Here is a 25,137-nt window from a genome sequence, read left to right as displayed (position 1 = left end):
TCTGAGAGGTCTGTCAACTTCTTCAGGAGTAAGAAAGGATAAACCAGTCTCTCACTTAACTGCCACAGAATCGAAAAAACTGTTACTCCTAGCTTCATGGTCTCCTCTCTCCCCAGGCTGTGAGCAGTTGGGGGATATTGATAGTATCTGATTAAATGTGCATTGTGAGCTGGCTTTACAGTTTTTTGGAGGGCGATTACTATGTGTGTGAATCGGGAAAACCTAAATCCCCTTCTAAATCATATTTGTGTTATGAATCTACTTGATGGTGATATTGCTGTCAAAAAAAAAAAAAAAAGATGGAAAATGCCCGATTCTTGTTGACATGTATATTTTTGGGTTTTTTCTCCCCAAATGTAAGAGATTTCCCGCTCCCTCCGACCATAATAGGGAATCCTGAATATACATTCTTTTTTCAAAAGGTGCGTCCACATGTGGGGGCCTGTCTGAGTTGTCTGTTAAACCATCTCTGCCTGTGTAGATGGCAGATGGCAAAAAGTTCTGCTTTGTTTTCTTGGAATTGTGTGCTTTGTAGAGCACAGAGGATGTTATCAGTGTCAGTATTCTTTTGCCGTAAGAATGTCAGATTTTGTCTCCTCAGCCTGATCGTTGGTCCAGATAGTCCCACTTACTCTCATCAAGAACCCGGGTAAACAATTTTTCTGTCATCTCAAGCCTCTGATTTCTTTTTTGAAAGTCACGACGGCTCTATGTTTTATGTTACTGTTTATGGAGCGGTTGACAATTTAGCACAGTGCCTGGTAAATATTCACTTATTTGATCAGTGCGAAAAATCCCAAGTTAGAGGTACGTTTATTCCTATTTTACAGATTGGGGGGGGGGGGGGGAAGCAACCAGAAGTTCAGAGTGCTCATGCCCAGTTAGCAAGCAGTAGAGCTTCAAGTTTACCTCTAATCTATTTCATTTTTACGTTGAGCATTTCCCTCCTACATGGTCTCTGTGCCATTCCATTTTATCTTAATTTTTGTCACTTCGTCACAAAATTCCAAGATATTCTCATGCCAGTGGTTTTCCCCCATTAAACTTTCTCAGCGTTTCCTTATTGCCTAGTCCCTCGCTTCTCTGATGCTTGCTTTCTCTCCTCCTCCAACCCCTGGACGATGGACTCCTGTTTCGTATTTGCTATGCTTCCTCAAGCTTTTCGCTTACTCTGAGCTGCGAGGTTTCCTGTTTGGGGGATCCTCATACCTGTTGGGCAACCAATCGGTTATTTATTCTTTGGTGCTCTCGTTTGGACAAAATAATTTTTTAAAAACAAGAATGTGATGTCTTGACTGAGGTTACAATATTCTTTTGTTGTTGCCAAGGTGAGCGATGGGTTAAAAATTAAAAAGTGAAAATTAAATTGATTTTTGGTAACCACAAATATATTTATCTTTGCCAGTAGTTTGTCCAGCCAGCCTCCTGGGGGGGGGGTCCTTTGTTATTCTATTGGTCTTTCCTAAAAAGAGAACGAGAATTTTGGTACTGCCCATGGGGGTTGTCTTTTTATTACTACTTTAAGGCCTTTCTTTAAGCTATATTGTGTCACATCACTAATCCATTGAATCAGTTTTTGACTCCTAGGTATAAGTGCGGGGGTACGAGTCACTTAGGACAAGCACCTTGTCCTTTCTGGAATCTGCAGTCTCCCTTTTTCTGTTAAGTTTAAAGCCTTTGATAGAATTTAAAAACAGGACCTAGAGGGAGGGGTGTTGTAAACGGCAATTTCTTGACGTATGATTTATACCCTGCATGTGTCCTTTATGTATTATTTGGCCATTGAAATCCAAAATAGGAGATAGGGATGCCTGGGTGGCTCTGTTGGTTAAGTGGTTAAGCGTCTGTTTCTTGATCTCAGCTCAGGTCGTGATCTCACGGTTCGTGAGTTCGAGCCCTGCATCAGGCTCTGTGCTGACAGCACGGAGCCTGCTTGGGATTCCCTCTCTCCCTCTCTCTCTCCTCTTCCCCTCTAAATAAAAAAATTAACCTAAAAAATGAGACAGGAAACAACTGCTAGCATTATCTTACAGTATCTCCTTTTTCAAAGTGTCAAGTGGGAAACTGTGACCTGCATAGGATATTGGCTCTTGGTCCGTAGCCACTGAATTGTTAAATTGAGCAGCTAAGTTATGTGACAGGGTTTCTAGGTCTTTGAAACTGGAAAAGGTTGACGCTTCATGTGGGAACAGTATCCAGTCCAGAAGGGGGCGCAGCTGGTTCTTTATCTCTGGCTTCCTCTGTCCTCTGAGGGAGAGGAGTCCCCTTGGGTGGGTAGCTGGGGGCAGCTGTCAGTGTTAGCACATCCGCCTCCCCACGGATGTGAGGCCTTTCCTGTCATTCCGGAGCTGAGCTTAGGTCCGGGACGCCTAAGCACCTCCTCGGGCTCCATCCTTCTGGTAGCTCACTGGGTCTCTGCTCCCTCCTGTCACTTCCCGGCTTCTTCCTCCTCAGATCCATCCAGACTTCCCTTGCCAGGAAAGGGATCTAGTCTCATGAAAATGTCTGTCCTCAGCAAGGCCTCCTATGACCGCCCCCCACCCCCCCCACCCCCGCTCCTCACCCTTTGCCCTTGCCCTTATTTTCTCTCACAGAACCCCCTTTTTTCCCCCTCGGCTTGGCACAAAGGAATATTTCATACCTGTTTGTGTTCTTGTTTGATCCCTCCCTCCTCCATTTAACCGGAAGCCACCTGAGGGCATCTCCCTCATCACTGTTGGAACCAGAACGTTGCAGTAAGTCAAGATGGCTTCCCACATTCCACACCTCAGCGGAGGGCTCCTTTTGGAGGTGCTGGGTCTGTATTTTTAAACCATAAAATGTTCGTATTTGGTCAGACTCCAATGTTTTCCATCGGATTAAACACCAAAAAGAATACGTTTCTTCCTTCCTATCCAGCGCTGTGAAATTCTTGTTGTGTGTTGAAGAATTATTCTAGATTTTTGTCCTTGTCACTCTGAACTGAGAAATAAGAGGACTGTGTGGCCCCAGTGTGTTGGTCCAGATAATGGTTGACAATGCTTGGGTTTTCCTTTTTTTTTTTTTTTTTTTTTTTTTTTAATGCTTTCCCAGTGCAGGAGTTTTCTCTGTGCGTTGGGTTTGCCTAAGGTGCTCAGGAAATGGGGAGAAGAGAGAAAAGGCCTCCAAACCGGTTAGCCCAGTTACGGCACTCAAGTGGCTTAAGTCGCTTTGATATTAGTTTAACCAGGTTAGGAAGTTAGTAAGGCAGGCGGGCTTTTGTGGGTAAATCACCCCTCCCCCCACCTTTAACTGTTCACTCCGTCTGCGGAGCACTGTAAATGGTGGCTTTTGTCTTCCTGTGCACGGAAGGCGTGGGGGCCCTAGGAGGCCAAGGTCTACCTCGGAGGGACCCAATTCTGCCTTTGCTTCCAGCTGAGATTTCCTCACAGGGTTTCAATAAAGCCTTGCAGTGACTGACTTGCTGCCGGGTCACTTCCCACGTCTGGTGTCCTCGGCTACAGGGGGAAGGGGTGCTGGCGAATCCTCAGCGTGGCCCCAGGTCTGAGTTCCTTGCCTTCGCTCAGGCCACAGACATTCCTCGCCTAATAAACAAGTGTTGATTGGCTGGTAGCGTGTGACTCACAGCAGGGATGCTGGTAGGTGTGGCTCCTGCTGTCCCAGAGCGTACCTGCAACTTTTAGGGCACGGTGGCGGGGAGAGGGGGGCATTATGTTTGTTTCCATCCTTGTAGGTAGGCACGAGCAAAGGAACTGTGGCCTCTGAGAATTTGGAAGTGGGAGAGGAACAGGGCCATGGGTGTGATTTCTTTGAGGGGAAGGGGACACAAGCACCGGCCAAGCAGGTCTTTGGGAGCAGGAGATGAGAGGTCCAAGAAAAAGTCTGTGCAGGTGTGTGTGGGGAGGGCCCAAGACACCACCTTAAATATTATGGCCAGCTAAAGACAAAAGAAGATGTTGAGGGGGGCAGTTATGGGGCCTCTGCGGGCCTCGGGCAGTCAGCAAAGGCTCAGTTGTTATGCAGATTGAAGTCCCCACCTTCTCCATTGAGAAGAGTTTCCAGTCCTTATTTCCTTTATCAATGCAAACGTCCCTGACCGAAGGGTAACGTCTTCTTGGCTTTCAGAGCTTCCCCTAGGTGGGCTGATGGGTAAAAATAACCAGCTCAAGATAATCCTTGTGCCCAAGAGGCATGTTTGGGGCTAATTCTGTTCCCCTTCCAGTAAAAGAACACTGTAGCCTCAAAAAGTGAAATAAATGCCCTGTTGGGAAAGGTGAGGAGGGAGGGAGAGCTGCCCTGCTCCAGACGGGGCAGGGTTTGCAGGGCCTGTGGACCCAGAAACGAGATTTGGATTTGAGGTCAATACCTGCGTGTATGGAATGAGTTGATTCCATTGGACAAGAGCCCTTGTCCAGGGGACCATATTGGAGAGGAGGCAGGTGGCTTGGGGAGACTCCACAGAAAGTATCCAAATGAGCGACGGAAGAACCGACCAGCATGACCCTGGACTGGGTGGGGAAGGGCAGGTCACTCTGAGATCCAGCCTGAACTTAATGCCGGACAGGATTCCTGGATTGTGGGATTTCACTTATCTGAATTTTTGTCTTGCCAGTCGATTTCTCTTCTCCCTGGCTCTCCACGAGAATATGAATGTGAACTATTCTACTGCCTTTCTGTGTGCCTCTGTTCTTTATGCCAGTGCCTAGAACATGGCTGCTAAATTCGGTGCTCAGTGTGAGTTGACTGAGCCAAGGAAGGCATCTGTCCGTGTCCCAGTTCTAGATAATAAGTCAGTGCGGCTACAGTCCATAAGACAGTCTTTCAGAAGGCAACACCCTTCTGTAGGGGGAGGAAAACCAGGACCAAGCCACAGGTGCTGGGACTTCTTCTAGGAATGGGAAGCTGAACCCTAACATCGGGCTAACATTAGGCCCCGGGCACAGCCCATCTGGTGCCACCCCTCCACACACGCCTCTGTGCTCCCATAGTAATCTGCTCTCACCCCAACACCCCCTTCGCATTTGGTACCATCCTTGAATTTTTAGGCGTCTGTTTCCCCAGCAAACCACGTGCTGTGTTTGTGTATCTCTTGCACAGTCGTGTGGCTGGCACTTGCCTGGCACTTAGTGTGTGTTGATTCAGTCATGCATCATCCATCATCCTCAGTCATCAAGATGGCTGCAGTCGAGCACATATGATGGATTTCTGCAATGGCGTTTCTAGGTCGCCTTGTAAGGTATCGGGCTGGGAAGGAATCTCCCCATTCTGCTCATGAAGAAGCTAAGGTCTAGGAGGACTGGTTCACAAAGTCTTTGGTGCATTGGGATAGTCATCTGAGAGGTTAAAGACAAAAGTTCTGATGCATGGGTCACAAGGGCAGAGAGTTGGTTTTTGATGATACGAGATCCTGCCTGGGAGTGAGGGAGTCTGCACGTACCTTTCGGATCCCTAGGTGTTTCCGATGTTGAGCAGAGTTCAAGAATTGCTGGCCGGTGTCAAGGCTTCTCAAAGGTTCACAGACCGACAGATCACCTGGGGATCTAAATAAAATGCGGACTCTGATGCAGCGGATCTGGGGCAAGACCTGAGTCACGTCTCTCCTTTTGTTTTTTAAGCTTATTTATTTGGAGAGAGCGAGCACGCAGGGCAGGGGCAGAGAGAGAGAAAGAGAGAGAGAGAGAGAGAGGGACACGGAGAGAATCCCAAGCAGGTACAGCACTGTCAGCACAGAGCCTGCTGCAGGGCTTGATCTAACAAACTGTGAGATCATGACCTGAGCCCAGATCAAGACTCAGATGCTTAACCAGCTGAGCCACTGGGGGGGGGGGGGGGCGGCCTCCTGAGTTGGCATCTCCAACAAGCTCCTGGGCAGGCTGAAACTGCAGACCACTCTTGCTCTACCTGGCTCTGGGTGTCCAGGAACTTCTGAACCAAATGCAGGAAGAGAGAGGGTGGCGGTGTGGAAGGGAAGGCCCGGGTGCGTTCCGGCTAAAATACCTGGTGCCAAGAGACACGCTTTGTGCCGTGAACTTGGAAAGCAAAACGGTGGTTGGCTCCAGGGTTCCCAAACCGACCGGGTCTGGTCACTCACCACTGGCAAAATCCCGAGGCAGAGAGATGAATTGTGGGGAAATAAGAAAGGGGTTTATTTCAATGAGCCTAACACCAGGAAGACAGGAGACGCATGTCTCAAAGGCTGTCTCCAAAGTGCTGAAAATACTTCCAGCCTATATAAGGAAAATGTGGGCCAAAGGTCAGTGGGTACCTGCAGGTGGGCAGTGAAGGTCAAATCGATCCTGGTCTTGGAGTCAGTCACGCGGGGTCAGGGCAGTCCCTGTTGCTTGAGGAGGGTGTTTCAGTCCCCACAGGATCCTTTGCCCGCTGGGTCTGTTGCCTGAGCAAAGAGATAAGCTGGAAAGAGTTTAATCGATTAGACAGGACAGACTGAGGTCAAAGCGGAGGTGGCTGAAATCCTCGTTGACTCTTTCCTCTCCATTTTAGCAGATTTGTCTCCGGATCACGCCGCCCCAGGCCCCTCCATGGGGATGACCATAAGCACCCTCGCTCCTCCGTCACCCACGCCAGCCTGTTACTTAGCGCTTGTGGAGCCATGATGGAAGGTCTTGGTTTTTCTGGCGTTTGACGTGGGCCCCTTGAGGTCAGGGCTGCTGTCAAACTGCCCCCCTCTGCCCAGCGTTTGCCGCCGCGTCCCCCACCTCGTAGAGGCAGAGGCTCTAGGATGTCACGGGGCGGGGCCCTGAGTCACACATGTCAAGATTAGTAGTGAAGAGTCTGGAATAGTGGCTGAGGGCGTTGCCTCTGAGAGTAGAGACCTCCCGGTGCCCCAAACTATGCCTCTTGGGCATAAGGATTATTTTAGGCTGATTGTTTGAAGAAACTACAGACGTAAGAAACACTCTGTAAACTGAGCAGAAGTTGCCATTTTGTAAGCGACATTTACATCTGCAAGGGAAATCTCCATTTGTGGGGGTGTCTCCCTCTCCGCACCAGGAACATTGGTCTGGGTGACCAGACCTGTAGCAACTTGTCATGGAGAGGGCCAAGACTTCAATCTCCATCACGACCATATCTTTTTTTATTTCTGAGCGTCTCGTAACCTCGCATGACTGCCCTTATCCGGCCCCCATCACCCCCCCAACATCTTGTACCTTTAGCTAGAGACACTATTTACAAAGTGTTGTCTTGGGCCCTTTTGGGGAGTTAGTCACTTTTCCTGGGTAACTCCCATATATACGGAAGGTATACATGTTATTAAATGTCTGTTTTTCTCCTGTTAATCTTTTATTACAACGGTGATGGGGTTTCGGAAAGGTGCTGGGGTCCGGAGCCTGTGGCCAAGAAAGAATTCTTGAGAGTTTGGGGCAAAAAGGTCATTTTATTAAAGTGCAGGGACAGGACCCGTGGGCAGAAAGAGCTGCCCTGGGGTTGTGAGGAGTGACTGATTATATACTATGCAGTTGGAGGAGATCAAGTCCAGAGGAAGTTCCTAAAGGGATTTTCATATGTTGAATTTAGAAGGTTAATAAGATACTGGAGGCCTAGCTATTGTCAAGCTAAGGTTGTTTTTCCTCTAGTAAGGCATGAATATTACGACAGTAGGGGGTTTCTGGAGAAACCTTTTACTCTCTGTTTGCCTCAAGTATTTGTCAATGGGCTGCAGGTTATAAAGAAATTATTTTTTACCTGCCATTCTTTTTTTTTTATTTTAATTTTTTGTTGTTTTAAATTTACACCCAAATTAGTTAGCCTATAGTGCAACAATGATTTCAGGAGTAGATTCCTTAGTGCCCCTTACCCATTTAGCCCATCCCCCTTCCCACAACCCGTCCAGTAACCCTCTGTTTGTTGTCTATATTTATGAGTCTCTTCTGTTTTGTCCCCCTCCCTGTTTTTATATTCTTTTTGTTTCCCTTCCCTTATGTTCATCTGTTTTGTCTCTTGAAGTCCTCATATGAGTGAAGTCCTATGATAGTTGTCTTTCTCTGACTAACTTCACTTAGCATAATACCCTCCAGTTCCATCCACATAGTTGCAAATGGCAAGATTTCATTCTTTTTGATTGCCAAGTAATACTCCATTGTACATATATACCACATCTTCTTTATCCATTCATCCGTCGATTGCCATTTGGGCTCTTTCCATACTTTGGCTACTGTTGATAGTGCTGCTATAAACATGGGGTTGCAAGTGTCCCTTCGAAACAGCACACCTGTATCCCTTGGATAAATGCCTACTAGTGCAATTGCTGGGTCATAGGGTATTTCTATTTTTAGTTTTTTGAGGAACCTCCATACTGTTTTCCAGAGTGGCTGCACCAGCTTGCATTGCCACCAATAATGCAAAAGAGATCCTCTCTCTCCGCATCCTCGCCAACATCTGTGGTTGCCTGAGTTGTTCACGTTAGCCATTCTGACAGGGGTGAGGTGGTGTCTCGTGGTGGTTTTGATTTGTATTTCCCTGATGACGCGTGACGTTGAGCATTTTTTCATGTGTTGGTTGGCCATCGGGATGTCTTCTTTGGAGAAGTGTCTGTTCATGTGTTTGGCCCATTTCTTCACTGGACTATTTGTTTTGTGGGTGTTGAGTTTGATAAGTTCTTTCTAGATTTTGGATACTCACCCTTTATCTGATACGTCGTTTGCAAATATCTTCTCCCATTCTGAAGGTTGCCTTTTAGTTTAGCTGATTGTTCCCTTCGCTGTGCAGAAGCTTTTTATTTTGATAAGGTCCCAATAGTTCATTTTTGCTTTTGTTTCCCTTGCCTCCGGAGACATGTTGAGTATTTACCTGCCATTTCCTTCTTGCCTTTGTTCCCCACATCACTATGGAGGGGAGGGTGATGTTAGGGCTCCAGGAAACTGAGTCTATAGGTTTCTGGAGATTAGGCTACTGATAAGGTTGCTTTTCTCTCATAATTTACTAAGGTATTTGTAAACACATGGAGACTCATGTCCTTCATGACTGTGATCTGTATCATTTAACCATTTGTTTTCTTTCCTTTATTCTTGGACAGCTGGAAGTGTCCGAGGAATATCACACATATCCCACCTAGGGTCGGGGGAGAGGGGATTGTTAGCGTTTGCTTTGCCCTCAGATTGCCTTATGCTCTCTCATCAATGGGGTCTGACCCACGAACCTAGAAACGTAACAGGAAAATTATTTTTCTGTCCCCATAAGGCCAGTGCTGGCTTTCCTACTTAACTGCCTTAGCCTCGGCTTCGTCCTCTCTAAAATGGGGGTAATAACATTGTAACTGCTAATGGTACATATAAAATAGATAAGTCATGTCAGTTGCTTAGTACAGTGCCCACACACAGGAAGTAGCCAATAAAGTTACTGAAAATCACCATGTAAAAAAAGAGATGCATGGAATCATTAATGTTTTCTGTGTGTTTGGTTTTTAGTCAGGTCTAATAAGGACCCGAAAAAATGAATTCCTCATCTCCCCGTTACCTCAGCTGCTGGCCCAGGAACATAACTACAGTGCACCTGCAGGGCATCATCCTCACGTACTGTACAAAAGGACGGCTGAGGAGAAGGTCCAGCGTTGCCATGGCTACCTAGGCTCCAGCGGGCATCATCCTGGTCACCCCCCAAATCACATGCCCCACACATCTCGGAGTCAAGAAAGAGAGCATCACCACCCAAGGTTGCAAAAGCAGCATTTTTGTGGACGACGCAAGAAATGTATGTAAGGAAACTTTTTCTTACTCTGTTCTTATGTGGGCCCTCCATAGTCTTTCTTGAGTGCCATTGGGTATGTTGATGTTGCAGGTTAAAATGGGGCTACCCTAAGCGTCCCCTGAAATTAGTCTTAGAGATGGACCGGTATTCATCTGTGTCAGGCAAAAGCTGGGTGATCAGTTCTTAATTCTTCTAGATTAAACTAGGAAAGATTTTTGTTTTTTTAAGTTGAGTTTGAGAGAGAGAGAGTATAAGTGAGGGAGGGCCAGACGGAGAACAGAGAGAGAGAATCCCAAGCAGGTTCTGCACTGCCAGCGAGGAGCCTGATGCAGGGCTCGAACCCATGAGCCGTGAGATCATGACCTGAGCCGAAATCAAGAGTTGGACGTTCAATTGACTAGGCCACCCAGGTGCCCCACTAGGAAAGATTTTGATAAGTTTTTGTTTGTTTTTGTTTAGCATCTCCTCCTTTTTAGTTATGGGTTCCCATATCATCTTAGTTTCTATGCTCATGAGAAAAGTAGCCAGTCTTCCAGTGATGATGTGGTTGGGTGTTTGTTCTTTTTGAGCTCTTGAAACATAGCTTCACAAGATATGAGAACATTGGCCCCTCAGTAGATGTGACAGTGAGATACAGTGACCCTTGGGCATGGTTTGTGACCTGGGCACAACCTTTTGCATTTTGTAGACAAGCGGTGTCTAATAGAAATACAATGTCAGCCCCAAAAGTAGTTTTAAATGTCCTAATGCCATGTTTTAAAAAAAAAATTGAAGATTGGTGGATGAATTTTAATAATGTATCTTATTTAACCCGATATATTACAAAATATCTCAACATGTAATCAATATCAAGTTATTATCTGGTAATTTACATGATGTTTTGGAAATCTAGTATTTAACCCTTAGAGCACAATTTCAATTTAGACACTAAGTTTTCCTCAGACATACTTAATCTGTATTTGGATTTCATAACATTTAAGGTTGGCAAAGTAGAGTTATATATTCAAGTTGTTCCAAACGTGCTTGTTTCTCCAGAACTGAATCAAGTGTTGCTTTCTTTTTTTTCAACGTTTATTTATTTTTGGGACAGAGAGAGACAGAGAATGAACGGGGGAGGGGCAGAGAGAGAGGGAGACACAGAATCGGAAACAGGCTCCAGGCTCTGAGCCATCAGCCCAGAGCCCGACGCGGGGCTCGAACTCACGGACCGCGAGATCGTGACCTGGCTGAAGTCGGACGCTTAACCGACTGCGCCACCCAGGCGCCCCAAGTGTTGCTTTCTTAATTTAAATTGAAATTAAGTCAAATTCAAATTAAAAATTCAGTTTCTCCAGTGGCGTCAGACACATTTCCAAGGCTCAGTAGCCACGAGTTGCAGAGGAGTGCTGAGTTGGATAGAGAAGTTGGATAGAAGTTGGATGGTTCCACCCAAGGAGAAGAGGAACTAGTAACCCTGAGCTATTGATGGGCAACAACAGTGAAATATCGTGTCTCTACCATTTTAGTTGGTCTTTGGGGTTTGGGGTATTAACAGAAATATCCTCTTTAGGGAACACCTATTTGGCATGGATTTGAAATAATAGTGGTATTCCTAATAGTGGTGATATTCGTAGTGACACTGATACGTGCTTGATAGATATCAAAGCTCATTTTGAGAGCAGGCATAGGACTGGTATTATGGATAGTATGTTCTTTTCATTGATGAGGAAACTGAGACTCAGGGTCACTTATCAAAGTGCCTGACCTGAGGTTTTATATCCAATTCTAAATAATTTGATCTTTTCATTCCGTGGAGAGCTGTTATGACCATTATAATGACGGTACCACTTGTTAAAGTATGAAAGTAACTCCGTATTAGTATTGCATTTTTAAATGTCCTGTTCCCTCCCAGCAACCCTTGGACTTGTCACTCTCCATTAACTAAAGGGATCATGTCTGCCCCACATCCTGAGACTTCCAGGTCTCTTCTCAAAGGCCATGGCCACCGTAAAGGTGGTACCTGCACTTTACCTGTTACAAACTAGTTGATATCATTTTAAATTTCACCTCTGACTATGCTATTTCCCCAGTAAGTAACTCAATATTAGGTCAAGGAGTCCTTATTGACCCCTTAAAGTTTGTATTGATGAGACAGGGGTATTAGATGCGGATAATGTCCTGTTGGACATATATTTCTAAATTTTATTTAGAAGGTATATGAGGTGTTAGGAATTCAGATGCAAAGGATAATGTCTACTTCTGCAGTGTTTTGTTAGTAAAATAAAATGAGCATTATCTGTTTTTAAAGACTCTTTTGATAAAATTGATTTTTCTTGATCTGCTGTACCAACTAGATTTATAGATTGTTTGGTTGTGTATTTTTTTTTTTTAACTCATTGAGTATTTTTGACTTACTGAGTCCATCCATCCACCAACTTCTACTGAATGAACCTTTCTTCGCAAACTAAGGGCAAAGCCCCAGGACAAGCACCAAAGACATTATTCATCAGATCAGTCAGGTGTTGGTTACCTAGACTCTCTCCTCCCCTTGTTGAGATTTCTGTCTATCTCACGCAGATGTTCTCTACTGATAATCCCTTCCAAACGCTCTTCTGTTCATTGTAGATGCCCCTAAGCCTCCCACGGAGGACACCTATCTCAGGTTTGATGAATACGGGAGTACAGGGCGACCCAGAAGATCAGCTGGAAAGTCACAAAAGGGCCTAAATGTGGAAACCCTTGTAGTAGCAGACAAGAAAATGGTGGAAAAACATGGCAAGGCAAATGTCACCACGTACATTCTCACAGTCATGAACATGGTAAGGGAGTTTGTCAGGACTCCAGACATTCTGGTTCTCCAAATCAGGCTAAAAATCATAGAATGTCCTTGTGTGATTGAATAGCAGATATAGCTACATTATTATATTGAAAAAAAAAAAGGGTTTTGAGGAAATTGGCTTCATGGGTATATATATTTGGTAAAACTGAAGCCTGTATACTTACGAACATGTCTGATTGATACAGAGTTTGGGAAATTTTCAGATTTTGTTTATTTTTGTTTGATTTCAATTGCTCCAACAGGTTTCTAGCCTATTTAAAGATGGGACCATTGGAAGTGATATAAACATTGTTGTGGTGAGCCTCATTCTTCTGGAACAAGAACCTGTACGTGCCAAACTTCACTTATTTCTTCATTCATTCTGCCATTCAGGATATACTTATTGAATACCTACTATGTGCTGATCCACAAACTAGTCACTAGAAATTCAAGCTGGAAAATATGCTGACCCTGCCCTCAAAGAAAGTAGAATCAAACAGGGTTGTGTACTTAACTAGAACATCACCAAATAATTACTTATCTGTAAATATATATGGTATATGTATGTATACAATGACACATACGTATGATTGAATATGCTTGTGTAATATCAATATTAAATTATATATAAAAATACAAATATTATGTAGGCTTCACAGGGAAGGTGCATTTGATAATAGCTTTAAGGGTTAGTTGGATTTTGGATCTTGGACATGCTAGGTAATTGCAGGTCGAGGTCAAAGCATATTTTCAAAATACACTGAGAGGGGCGCCTGGGTGGCTCAGTCGGTTAAACGTCCGACTTCAGCTCAGGTCATGATCTCGCGGTCCGTGAGTTCGAGCCCCGCGTCGGGCTCTGGGCTGATGGCTCAGAGCCTGGAGCCTGCTTCCGATTCTGTGTCTCCCTCTCTCTCTGCCCCTCCCCCGTTCATGCTGTGTCTCTCTCTGTCTCAAAAATAAATAAAACGTTAAAAAAAAAATTAAAAAAAAAATACACTGAGAATAAGTCACCAGAAAATTCTTACAGTAAACCTACTGTCTCCCCAAGCACCATCTCAGGTACCACAGAGAATAAATAAGGAATATTTAGCTGCCCTTGAATTGATTACCTTGAGGTGCAGGACACAGGTATGGGGTAAATTATAAAACCAGACCATATAATAACGTGTTAATTGCATGGCTCCCACTGCTTTGTAGTGTTTCGATGCTGAAACTGTATTTTTCTGAGATGGGGATTACCACTGAAACCATTTTTTAAGTCCCCTGTGGCTTCTCCTCTTCATGTGTAACCCCAGTAATTAATGTACAAAGCAAGGAGTCGGAGACAAGACGAAAATTAATCTAATGGTCCAGGTGTGTAGAGCTGCAGAGGTTAACAGCCTGTCACATTGCTCTTGGAATTTTAGAAAGGTAGAAAGGAGGGTGTGTGTTGTTGAGAGACGCTCGTGTCTTTAACCTACCACTTATACTTCGCCCAAGGACATTGAAGCCAGAGGCATCCTAATTCAAAGATAATTAAAGACCTAGTCTAAAAACCCTCCACTTGACCCAAGTCAGTAGTTGTAAGGACAGATTTTGGTAAATAATTATGTTAAGGCTAGGTCCTGTCTTACCCCCTCAGAATCTTATAACTATTTGTTTCTACATCCGTTCAGTGAGCTTTCATTTTATTGACTGATGGATGGATTGATTTTAATCTATGATGTGCCAAGCCCTTTGCTGGAAATTGTGACGTAGGCGTGAATAAGCTGTGGTCACTACCTTCCTCATGCTCTGTTGAAGAGAGTGTTGAACTTTATCACCATTAACTTATAACTAGATTATAAGTTATAATCTAACTTATATAAAATATATATAATAATCTAACTATATATATAATATATATATAATCTAACTGTTATAAAAAGCTATAACAGTTGCGTAAAGGTGATATTAGCATGAAATGAACCTAGAGATTCCTAACTGATGTCAGGTTATTTGATTTTTTTTGTAGATAGAGAATTGGTCATAAAGTATACTACTAAAACTCTGTAGTGGCTTGAAATGTTGTGAGCATTTACCTGAATAGCTTTAGGGTTGTTTTTTTTTTTTAACTTGTCTCCAACCTTGGCTCAAGTATTTTCCTCTACCGACCTTTCTCCCCAGAAGCGTGATGTTTCTGTGTTTGCCTGTACAGATGGAATGATTCAACGTTCTTGCCTCTGAGACACATTCATGCTCTGATTTGTGTGGGTTTCCCATAGGGAGGATTATTGATCAACCATCATGCAGACCAGTCTCTGAATAGTTTCTGTCAATGGCAGTCCGCCCTCACTGGAAAGAATGGCAAGAGGCATGACCATGCCATCCTCCTCACGGGATTTGACATTTGTTCCTGGAAGAATGAACCATGTGACACTCTAGGTATGGTATGAATGGATGCTTCACTCACACCTGCGAAAACAGTAAGGAAACTTTCTACTGGCTGGGTAGGCCTTAGGACCCTTAATAAGGAGACTTAATATTTAAATGGCGGACTATGTTTACTGTACCATCTGGTGAATGCTGTTCTATTCAACCGAAGTCAGGGTAGAATGGTGAGCTCGTTTCCTTTATTTGTTTTGTATTTTTCTTTATTAACTCTATTGATGACCATTGAGATAAACGGTTTAACTAGCCTAGTTGTGGTTTATTCTCTAAGCATCGTGACTGCAGAACTGGGTAGCTGAAGAGAATTTGACTCTTCTTCATGGTACATATAGCTCTGCCCCCAGTTAGCAGTCCATCCTTTAGAAAGTTACACATCCTTTAGAAAGGGACGCATCTTTTCTATATTTGCACTAGGCACTGAGTAAGGACTCTATACTGCATTTTCTAGTATGTTCCATTGCATACAGTAGGGACTCCCCAGTTATTTTTGATGGATCGATGATCGTCTAGATCATTGTGATGGTGGTGATGGTGATGATAGGCTGGGTTTCTCACATCGTCTCACGGACCTCGTAGCAGCAAGGTGGGTGCAGTTGACCCACAAGTGTGCATGTAGCACTAACTGGGTACATAGCCTATACTGGGTACAGAGCCATGAGCCTGTTCTACTGCTTATGAGGACCCAGAACTGGGAAGAAAGACATTTAACACCACAGTGTGGTTCCAGACAGAATCAAGCACTGGCTGGAATGATTTTTTAGCTGTTGTTGGCAGGAAGTCGTTTTTGAAAACAGAAGCATTTTTCACATTATAGAGAACAGGAGAATAATGCACTTAATCCCTTGACGTTGTTCAGGCCTTTTTGTGCTACCTGCTTCAGAAAAAGACCAGGACGTATGTTGTCCTAGAAAATATACCTTGAGGGGCGCCTGGGTGGCTCAGTCAGTTGAGCGTCCGACTTCGCTCAGGTCACGATCTCACGGTCCGTGAGTTCGAGCCCCGCATCAGGCTCTGTGCTGACGGCTCGGAGCCTGGAGCCTGCTTCAGATTCTGTGTCTCCCTCTCTCTCTGGCCCTCCCCCCGTTTATGCTCTGTCTCTCTCTGTCTCAAAAATAAATAAATGTTAAAAAAAAAAAAAAAAAAAAAAAAAAAAAAAAAAAAAAAAAAAAAAACAATACAAAACATCCACTTATAAGTGGATGTTTTGTATTGGGTTAGCTGTGACTTTAGTGGTTGCTCTGACCCAAGTAGCAAACTTAGATAAGGCATGTAAATGTTCAGTAGCTTACTATTCTATATATGAAACAGAAATGATAATATTCATACCTCACAGGGTTAGGAGGAGGATCCGTTGATGACAATATCTTTTAAAAGGAAGGAAAATACTGAATACTGAATTTATCTTTCTGGGCAGGACAGAGAGCCATATGCCTCTAGTTAGTTTCCTGCAAAAAAATTTAAGTACATTAATCACTTAAACTAAAATTAATTACATTAATCAATTAAACCAAAACTGTGTAGAACACTTTGAAGCCATAAGACATGATCGGGTGTCTGTATAAGGTCCCTTTGGACTAACATTTGAAAATGTTCTCTCTTTAGGGTTTGCCCCCATCAGTGGAATGTGCAGTAAGTACCGAAGTTGTACCATCAATGAGGACACGGGGCTCGGCCTGGCCTTCACCATTGCTCATGAGTCAGGGCACAAGTAAGTGACCCCTTGATTCACCACTTTATATGAGGACTGGCTGGGCAATTCATTGGCATTCCGCTAGAATGGTAGAATAGGTAGGATAAATCTAGGGTACAGCTTAGGCTAGTACTGGACCACGGGCGCCCGGGTGGATCAGTCAGTTAAAGGTCTGATTTCAGCTCAGGTCATGATCTTGCGGTTCGTGGCTTTGAGCCCCACATCAGGCTCTGTGCTGACGGCTCAGAGCCTGGAGCCTGCTTCAGATTTTGTGTCTTTCTCTTTGTCCCTCCCCTGCTTGAGCTCTCTGTCTCTCTCTCTCTCAAAAATAAACAAACATTAAAAAAATACAAGAATACAAAAAAGAATGGTACTGGGCCATAAGGAGAACTCAATAAAGGCCAGTCATTGTTGACGTGGCTCTTTTCAAACAACATTTCGTGGCTGCACAGAATTACATTGTGTGCATAAACGGACTCGTCCTCTAACGGCTCCTCTGGTCTTTTAGGAATTTCTTCCATGTTTTGCTGCAGTGAAGATACCTTTCGTTCATTACGCCAAGGAAATAATCATGGAGATGCATACATTTCCAGACTGTAACAGCACGTTAATTGTTCAAAGACTTGTGATGCACACACCAGATATTCTTGTAGTCGGTGTCACTGCATGTACTTAATATTCTTTTCGTTGGTGTTAGTAAATCTTTCTTTTGTGAGACTAGAGTTCGAAACGAGCAATGAGAAACCTAAGAGCCGTGAGCTGAATTTACAAGGCATGTAATCTGGTGCCAGTGCAGTTCTACAGAGAATTTTCAAACGTTGCTTGAACAGTAGCATCCACGTTGGAATAAGCACACTGCTTTACAAGATGACTATTTCAGAGGGCATGCTCTTTGGAGTTTGAGTTTAGGAGTGTTCGCGCATGTGTCTCATATTCAACACTTATATCGAATGCTCATTTTCAGAGCATTGATTAATTTCTGACTTAAAAATAAAAGCAGGGGCACCTAGGTAGCTTAGTTGGTTAAGCGTCTGATTTTGGCTCAGGTCATGATCTCTCGGTCTGTAAGTTACAGCCCCGTGTCAGGCTCTGTACTGATAGCCCAGAGCCTGGAGCCTGCTGGGAATTCTGGTTCTCCTTCTCTCTCTTCCCCTTCTCCACTTGTGCTCGGTCTCTCTCTCAAAATAATAAAGATTAAAAAAAATTTTTTTTTTTTTTTACTTTTTTTTTTTCAACGTTTATTTATTTTTGGGACAGAGAGAGAGCATGAACGGGGGAGGGGCAGAGAGAGAGGGAGACACAGAATCGGAAACAGGCTCCAGGCTCCGAGCCATCAGCCCAGAGCCCGACGCGGGGCTCGAACTCCCGGACCGCGAGATCGTGACCTGGCTGAAGTCGGACGCTCAACCGACTGCGCCACCCAGGCGCCCCTAAAAAAATTTTTTTTAAATGTTTATTTATTTTTGAGACAGAGAGCATGAACGAGGGAGGGTCAGAGAGAGGGAGATACAGAATCTGAAGCAGGCTCCAGGCTCCGAACTGTCAGCACAGAGCCCGATGCGGGGCTCGAACTTACGGACCGTGAGATCAGGACCTGAGCCGAAGCTGATGCTCAACCGACTGAGCCACCCAGGTGCCCCCCCCCCAAATCTTTTTTAATTAAAGCAAAAATTACCTACTTCACGGCTATACTTTATATTCAAATATTTTGGTGCTAGTGTCTCCTGTGAGCATATTATCTTGAAAATTTGAATCCTGACGGTTACCATTACCCAATGGCTTCCCAACATTTTATGTATGTATGCAACCACGTTCTTCGCAAGATACGAATGAACCCATTTTACTGTGAACAGAGGTGCAAAAATGCCTGGTAGGTGCAAGGCCCCTTTGTACAGAGCAGGAAATAAATAGGAATGTCAAACATAGGTCTGAATTTGTTTCTGCTCCTATCTCCTCCTGACCCTGAACTTCCTTACCACAGTTTCACAACTGGTGGCAAGAAAACAATTTGGTGTTGGAAATAAAAGAATTGGATTCTCCCATCATTTTAGTTTAGCTTCGACATCTTGACCAAAAGTTTCTCGTCCTTACACGAAAGCAGACATACCGTTCTTTGGTTTTGTGGCCAAGGCACAATAGAACAAAGCCCTTAGCATTCTTTAGACTTTGCTACATGAACTTTACAGCACTGCAGTTAACATTGGTTTGAACCGCGTACAGGTCTACTTAGATGTGGACTCTTGTCAATAAATACAGTACACTACTGTAAATATATTTTCGTTATGACTTTTTTTAGTAACATTTTCTTTTCTCTTACTTGATTGTAAGACTACAGTATATAATACTTATACTATACAAAACATGCGTTAATTGGCCTTAAGTTATTGATAAGGCTTCCAGTCAGCGGTACGCTCTTAGTAGGTAAGTTTGGGGGCAGGTGGAAGTTACACTGGAATTTTCAGTTGAGGTGGTGAGGGTCAGTGCCCTTAACCCCTCTGTTGTTCAAAGGTCAATGATACATAGTAACTCATTTTGGTTTTTTCTTGCAGAAGAAAGATAATTCTTTCTCTCACTTGGGTTCATTGGATGTCAATGCGTCTTCTTTTGATTATAATTTGGAAAATGGGTCACAGAAAGCTTTTTGTTTTTGTTTCCTCCATTTGTTTCAGCTTCGGCATGATTCACGATGGGGAAGGCAATCCCTGTAGGAAGGCTGAAGGCAATATCATGTCTCCCACACTGACAGGAAACAATGGGGTGTTTTCCTGGTCTTCGTGCAGCCGGCAGTATCTCAAGAAATTCCTTAGGTAAGACAAAGTAAAGCCAGGGGTCTTCCCCAGGTTGGAGTGGTGACAGAAAACAGCGCTCAACAGATGTTTAAAATAAATACTCTGGGGATGATGATGATGATGGTGGTCGTGGTGGTGGTGATATGGTCATCATTATTGCTGTTGAAAAAATACATTGAAGGTCTAATTCTGTGCTAAGTGCTCTGCACATGTTGCCTTATTCAGTCCTCATAGCAATCCTGTTAGGATCCTCATTCTCCAGTTAAGGAAATGGAGTCCTAGAGAGGCTAATTGTGTTGTTTAACATCCTATAGCTGGTGAGGTGTGGACGTAAAACCCACACCGAGGTCTGCTCCGATTCCAAGATCTATGCTTATAACTATCTCCCCTTTATGACCTCCAGAGGTTGCTAGATACACATTTTACTGTGACTAATTATTTTAATGTGATCAGTTCGATCATAATAGTATTACACATGTTAAAGCGGTGTGCATGTTTTACAATGAGTGGCATATTGGCTTGCTTAGCTATTTTGCTTGAAATGGCCATGAGCTAGCTGTATGTCCAAAAGCCACCCAAAGGAGGTGATAGTCATATAAAATCTCTTTGATAATTCAAAACTCCTGCATGACATTAGTAAAATGGGAGTTAGGAAGGTATCACTATGTGCTTCATATTACATGACCCAAAGGTGGAACTCTTTGAAGTTTCCTTTAATTTTGTTCAGCAATAATATATATATATATTTGACCTTTGTAATTAGGATAGCCTTCTAGTTGTTGTTACATATCTCATCATGCTATGTTGACTCACAAGAACACTCAGGTTCTAATCCCATTTCACTTTGACCAAATGTTAGGGAAACGAACAAGGTTTCTTTGGGAATTGATAATTCCCAAATTATCCCAAATTAATTGATACTCTTTTTTTAAACCTATACTATTACACACTATTTGCAAGTGTTTATGGAATTTGTGATACACAACAGGCAAAGCTGATTAAATGTAAAGATGTCTAGCCAAACGACGTCCTAAAGAACGGGAAAAATTTGACAAGCCTTTTGCCAATGATAAGTTTTATCAAATGGAAGATTTTCTTATTAGTTTTAAGTTTATAGTTTGGGGCTTCAGATTATCTTTTCTCTCATGGGAGAGTGGAATCAATGAGTATTAATCAAGGCTAACTTAATACAGATTGAATTTCTGTCATTCATATGATATCGTTAAATGTTGGTGATGATGATGGTAACAGCTGACTCGAAATGCTTACTCTGCCGGGTTAAGCACATTGTCGTCAGTAATGGCGTACGTCACAGTTGCTCTTCGGTCTCATGGTTGACTTGGATTCCCATCTGTCCGCCTCCAAAGTCATACTGAACCACCATGCTGTTTGACATCATAGTTTAACGATATCATAGTTTAACCACTTAAGTTGAGTGGCGGGAAGGTGTTTTTTTAACAATATCCATGCCATCAAGATTGATTTTTTTTTTTTACACATCCCAGTTGAGCACACTTGGGAGAATTGTTCTGCTTAGTGCCCCAATTCTTTCTCACGATGCTTACAAAAACCTTGTAAAGATTATTTGAGGTAAAGTACGTCTTGACCACTGCCCCATTATATATATATATATATATATATATATATTTATATATATAAAACAACACAGTGTGACGTTCAACTCCGTGAAAATAGATACTGTCTCTGTCTAGTTTATTCTGTACCTTTAGCGTTTAACCTAATGTTCACCACACAGTAGGCACCTAATAAAAACTTGTTGAATGTTGTTGAATGAGATTGTTGGGGAGAGTTTTCAAATATATGCATCTTTGCCATCTAGCAGGCCAAATCAAATCACTTGGACAGCTATAATTCCTTTACCAGGTGAAACCTTCCATAGCTGTGTAAATTCCATCTTAGACAGGACAGGACTCACACCCTGGAAAAAATAAACATTTTAACTTTAAGTGTGACTTATATGTTTAGCCATGTTCTATGTTTCTTTGCATGAATGCATTGAGAGGTGTACTGTTTTTTTTGTGGAAAGATCACAGGTAAACACGGGAGTTAACAAGGATTTTTTTTTTTTTTCCTGCAGCACACCTCAGGCTGGGTGCCTGGTGGACGAGCCCAAGCAAACAGGACAGTATAAATATCCAGACAAACTACCAGGACAGATTTATGATGCCGACACACAGTGCAAGTGGCAATTTGGAGCAAAAGCCAAGTTATGTAGCCTTGGTTTTGTGAAGGTATGTTTGCTTGTGATTTCAACCTAACGTTAAGATTCTGCAATGTGTCTGTGCCCCTACCAGAAGTATAAACATTTGGTTTGCGAGGCCAAGGGTTAGAGTCTGGGTTATCTCTAAAATGTCAGCTTCTTGGCATGATAATTAAGTGGCAGTTTTACTGTCGATGAATTGTCCAGGCTTATCCCCTGTAGACCATGCCTGGTTTAAATACCTTCTGACTGCATCCTGGGAAGAAAATTACTCCTGTGCAGATGAGGGTTTTATCACAAGTAGTAAATCTGGGTACAATAGCGTTTACCTACCTCTTATGATTCTGTTTCTTATTGCTGTGTCCATTTCCCTTAAATGTGATACACTTAAAATCATCACCACCTCAAAATACATACATATGCCTCTATGGAATGTAAAAACTGTTAGCAGCCAACTTTTTCGTGTGTTAGGTCTTCCCTTCCACATGACGAGAAACATAGATGGGAAAACCCAAAGTCCAGGATGTAGAAATGGGAGACACATTGGAACACTTGCCCAGGAACTCTAGCACTGACAATCTCAACATCAATACAAAGTAGAATCAGTTTTAAGGTTTTTCCCCTAGTATCCAAAGAGAAGCATGGAGGGGCACCTGAGTGGCTCAGTCGGTTAAGCTGCAGCCTCTTGGTTTCAGCTCAGGTCATGATCTCATGATTCGTGCCATCGAGCCCCACATAGGGCTCCATGCTGACAGCTCACGGAGCCTGCTTCTGATTCTCTCTCTCCCTCTCTCTCTGCCCCTCCCCTGCTCGCACTTACTTGTCACAGACTATAAGTCTGGAGTTCTCTCTTGTCCAGCAAGAGAGCAGGTGCAGAATTGAATACGAGAGAGGCTAATGTCTGGGAGGAGACAAGAGCCCCAAGCAGGGGTTTCATGTCCATAGGTATTGAGCTCACAAGATACTACCTTCATCATGAATGTGAAGAAAACAAGATCTTACACACGTGAAATGTTGAGAAAACAATCAGACAGTAATCATTAGCTTGTGTAAGAAGCAAAGGGTCTGGGAGACCGGTGAGTTTGTGATCAAGGTACATTGGCACCAGATGGAAAGTAATTTCCTGCAGGTGATATGACAAGTTAATCGTGATCCCATTACAATATCTCGCTAGGTAATCTCGGGCATTTTTGCCCTGTGGTGGTGGCTTTCTGCCCTAAGCTTTTTTCTAACTTATTTATGTAAGTAGAATCTATTTCCCCATACTTGCTCTCTCTCAAAATGAATAAATAAACTTAAAAAAATTTCTTAAAAAAAAGAAAGAACAAACAGAAGCATGGAAATCCTAGGTATCTGGAAATAGGGAAATGACAAAATTTATAGCTCCTTTTCTGTGCTCTCTTCCTAACCTCCCCCCCCTTTCCATCCCTCCTCTTGTCTTCTCCCTCTTCTGTGGCCACCATCCCTTCCAGCAATTGCCTCCGGAGCCTCTGCTCCACATATGGCATTCTACTTTGAGACTTCTTTTATTTTTCCTCAGTCTTCACAAAGACCTTTTGAAATGAGACTTATCTTTTTTTTTTTTTTTTTTTTTTTTTAACATGGAGCTCAGGGAATGTGGATTCCATGTGCCGCAACCCTCAAAACTTTTAAACAAGGCACAGCATTCACACTAATGTCACGCTTCCTCCTCCCGAGTTAATATCAGTGTTTCCTCAGCTTCACTCATTGACAGCGACATTCAGTGATTAATAATCACCTTTATTCGTGGTGGTGTATCTCTGTATTATTACGCATGTGTTGCTTTTCTAATAAATCATCTCACACCCAAATCTCTAAGTCCAGTCGTAAAAAAGTAACCACTGAATCACAGGTTTGATAGGAGATTACTTATTTTTCTAATGCTCTTTAAATGCGTAATTGTTAGAAAAGTTTATCCACCCACCGTCCACAATATTTTTGGTGTATCCTCCATGGTCCATGGGGCTTACTTTGGCAAATGCCGATGTATCCTGTGCACATTAATAAATTTACGACTGCAGGGGCACCTAGGTGGCTCAGTCAGTTGAACGTCTGAGGTCATGACGTTGGCTCAGGTCATGATCTCACTGTTCTGAGTTCGAGCCTCACATCGGGCTCTGTGCTGACAGCTCAGAGCCTGGAGCCTGCTTTGGATTCTGTCTCCGTCTCTCTCTGGCCCTCTCCTGTTTATGCACTGTCTCTTTCTCTCCCGCTCTGTCTTTCTCTTTCAAACATAAATAAACATTAAAAAATAAATAGATAAATTTATAACGGTCTCTAATTGCCTGTTAAGTTGATGTGTTTGGCAGGAGTTGACAGATGTTCATCCTGTTGACGAAGTTTGTCTGACTCTCCTTTCACTTCATTCTTAAAGGTTTCGCGAGCTTACCCCCATTCATTAATCACACGTTTATTAAACGCTTACTATGCAGCGAATGTGCAATTGGTAACGAGTTTGATTTTCTTTGCAAACATAAAGGGAGTTTTAAAAATGACTACCATTCCTTCAAGATCCTACATTCAGCAAACATTTGTGGGGTGCCTGCTCTGTGTCAGAGAGTGTGCAGCGCTTAAATAGCCATTCTTCATTTACAGATATTTTTCTGGAACCGTACCATAGTTTTCAGAGAGACAGCACCTCATTGGGACGGTCTTCCTCGGGAACCGGGGCAAAGGGAAATGGAAACTGCAGACTAAAAGTCTGAATAGAATGAGGAAGGCCGAGGGGCTCAGTGACTTAGGTGTCTGACTCTGGATTTTGACTCAGGTCATGGTCTCGCGGTTAGTGGGTTCGAGCCCTGTGTCGGGCTCTGCACTGACTGCAGAACCTGCTTGGAATTCCGTCACCCTCTTTCTCTGCCCCTCCCCTGCTCTCTCTCTGTTTCTCTCTTTCTTGAAATAATAAACGTTTAAAAATAGTTTTTTTAAAAAAATGAGGAAGTCACAGAGATGGGAATGCCCAGGGGGTAGAGATTTGCTTACGGGAGCAATTTGGGAAGACCAGGAGGTAAGACTGTTGGAGAATGCTGAATGTTTCCCCCCCGCCCCCCCCCCCCACAGCCTAGGGGGCAAATACCTGCTTGTAACTTGAACCGTGGCATTACCTCGGAGAATCACAGATCTTTCCTGCCTCCCCTGAGTGGGTGGGGCTTCCAAAACAAGCAGATTGCCCGTTTGTCCTGCTGGTCTGAACAGTTCAGACCCACATCTGGCAGCTCAGGAGAAGTAATGGCGTTTTGTTTTCGGTGTCTTCAAGGTCCTGTCCTTGCTTCCCCTTTCAGACCTATTCTTCTCACTGCCTTTTTAAAAAAATCTTTATGCACCCCCCGCCCTGCCGGAAAGGCAGTTTTGCATGAGTTAGAAGCACGCACCCTCGAAAAATTTCTCAAGTGTCTTTGGAACCGCCTGCAATTATCAGCATCCCCTGGAACTTGTTAGAAGTGCAAATGCTCAGGTCTCATTCCAGTCCTGAAGCCTAAGAATAAAGTGTGGGGGTGGGACCTGGCAACCTATGCCTGAACAGGGG

The 25,137-nt window shown here is 43.5% G+C and overlaps 1 protein-coding gene across 1 annotated transcript in view; it reads left to right on the top strand.

Annotated features, from left to right (window-relative positions):
- Nucleotides 1-25,137, top strand: part of ADAMTS18 (ADAM metallopeptidase with thrombospondin type 1 motif 18) — a 147,927-nt gene that overhangs the window by 57,556 nt on the left and 65,234 nt on the right. Inside the window, exons 3-9 of the mRNA XM_040443412.1 lie at nt 9,405-9,687; nt 12,289-12,482; nt 12,745-12,828; nt 14,725-14,884; nt 16,493-16,598; nt 19,250-19,387; nt 21,468-21,621. Coding sequence (XP_040299346.1) covers nt 9,405-9,687; nt 12,289-12,482; nt 12,745-12,828; nt 14,725-14,884; nt 16,493-16,598; nt 19,250-19,387; nt 21,468-21,621 — 1,119 coding nt within the window. The remainder of the gene's footprint in view (nt 1-9,404; nt 9,688-12,288; nt 12,483-12,744; nt 12,829-14,724; nt 14,885-16,492; nt 16,599-19,249; nt 19,388-21,467; nt 21,622-25,137) is intronic.

This window comes from Herpailurus yagouaroundi, unplaced genomic scaffold (genome assembly GCF_014898765.1).
Source record: "Herpailurus yagouaroundi ecotype Mexico unplaced genomic scaffold, PumYag 190, whole genome shotgun sequence".
NCBI classification, from domain to species: domain Eukaryota; kingdom Metazoa; phylum Chordata; class Mammalia; order Carnivora; family Felidae; genus Herpailurus; species Herpailurus yagouaroundi.
This window is presented reverse-complemented; position numbering and strand designations above follow the sequence as displayed.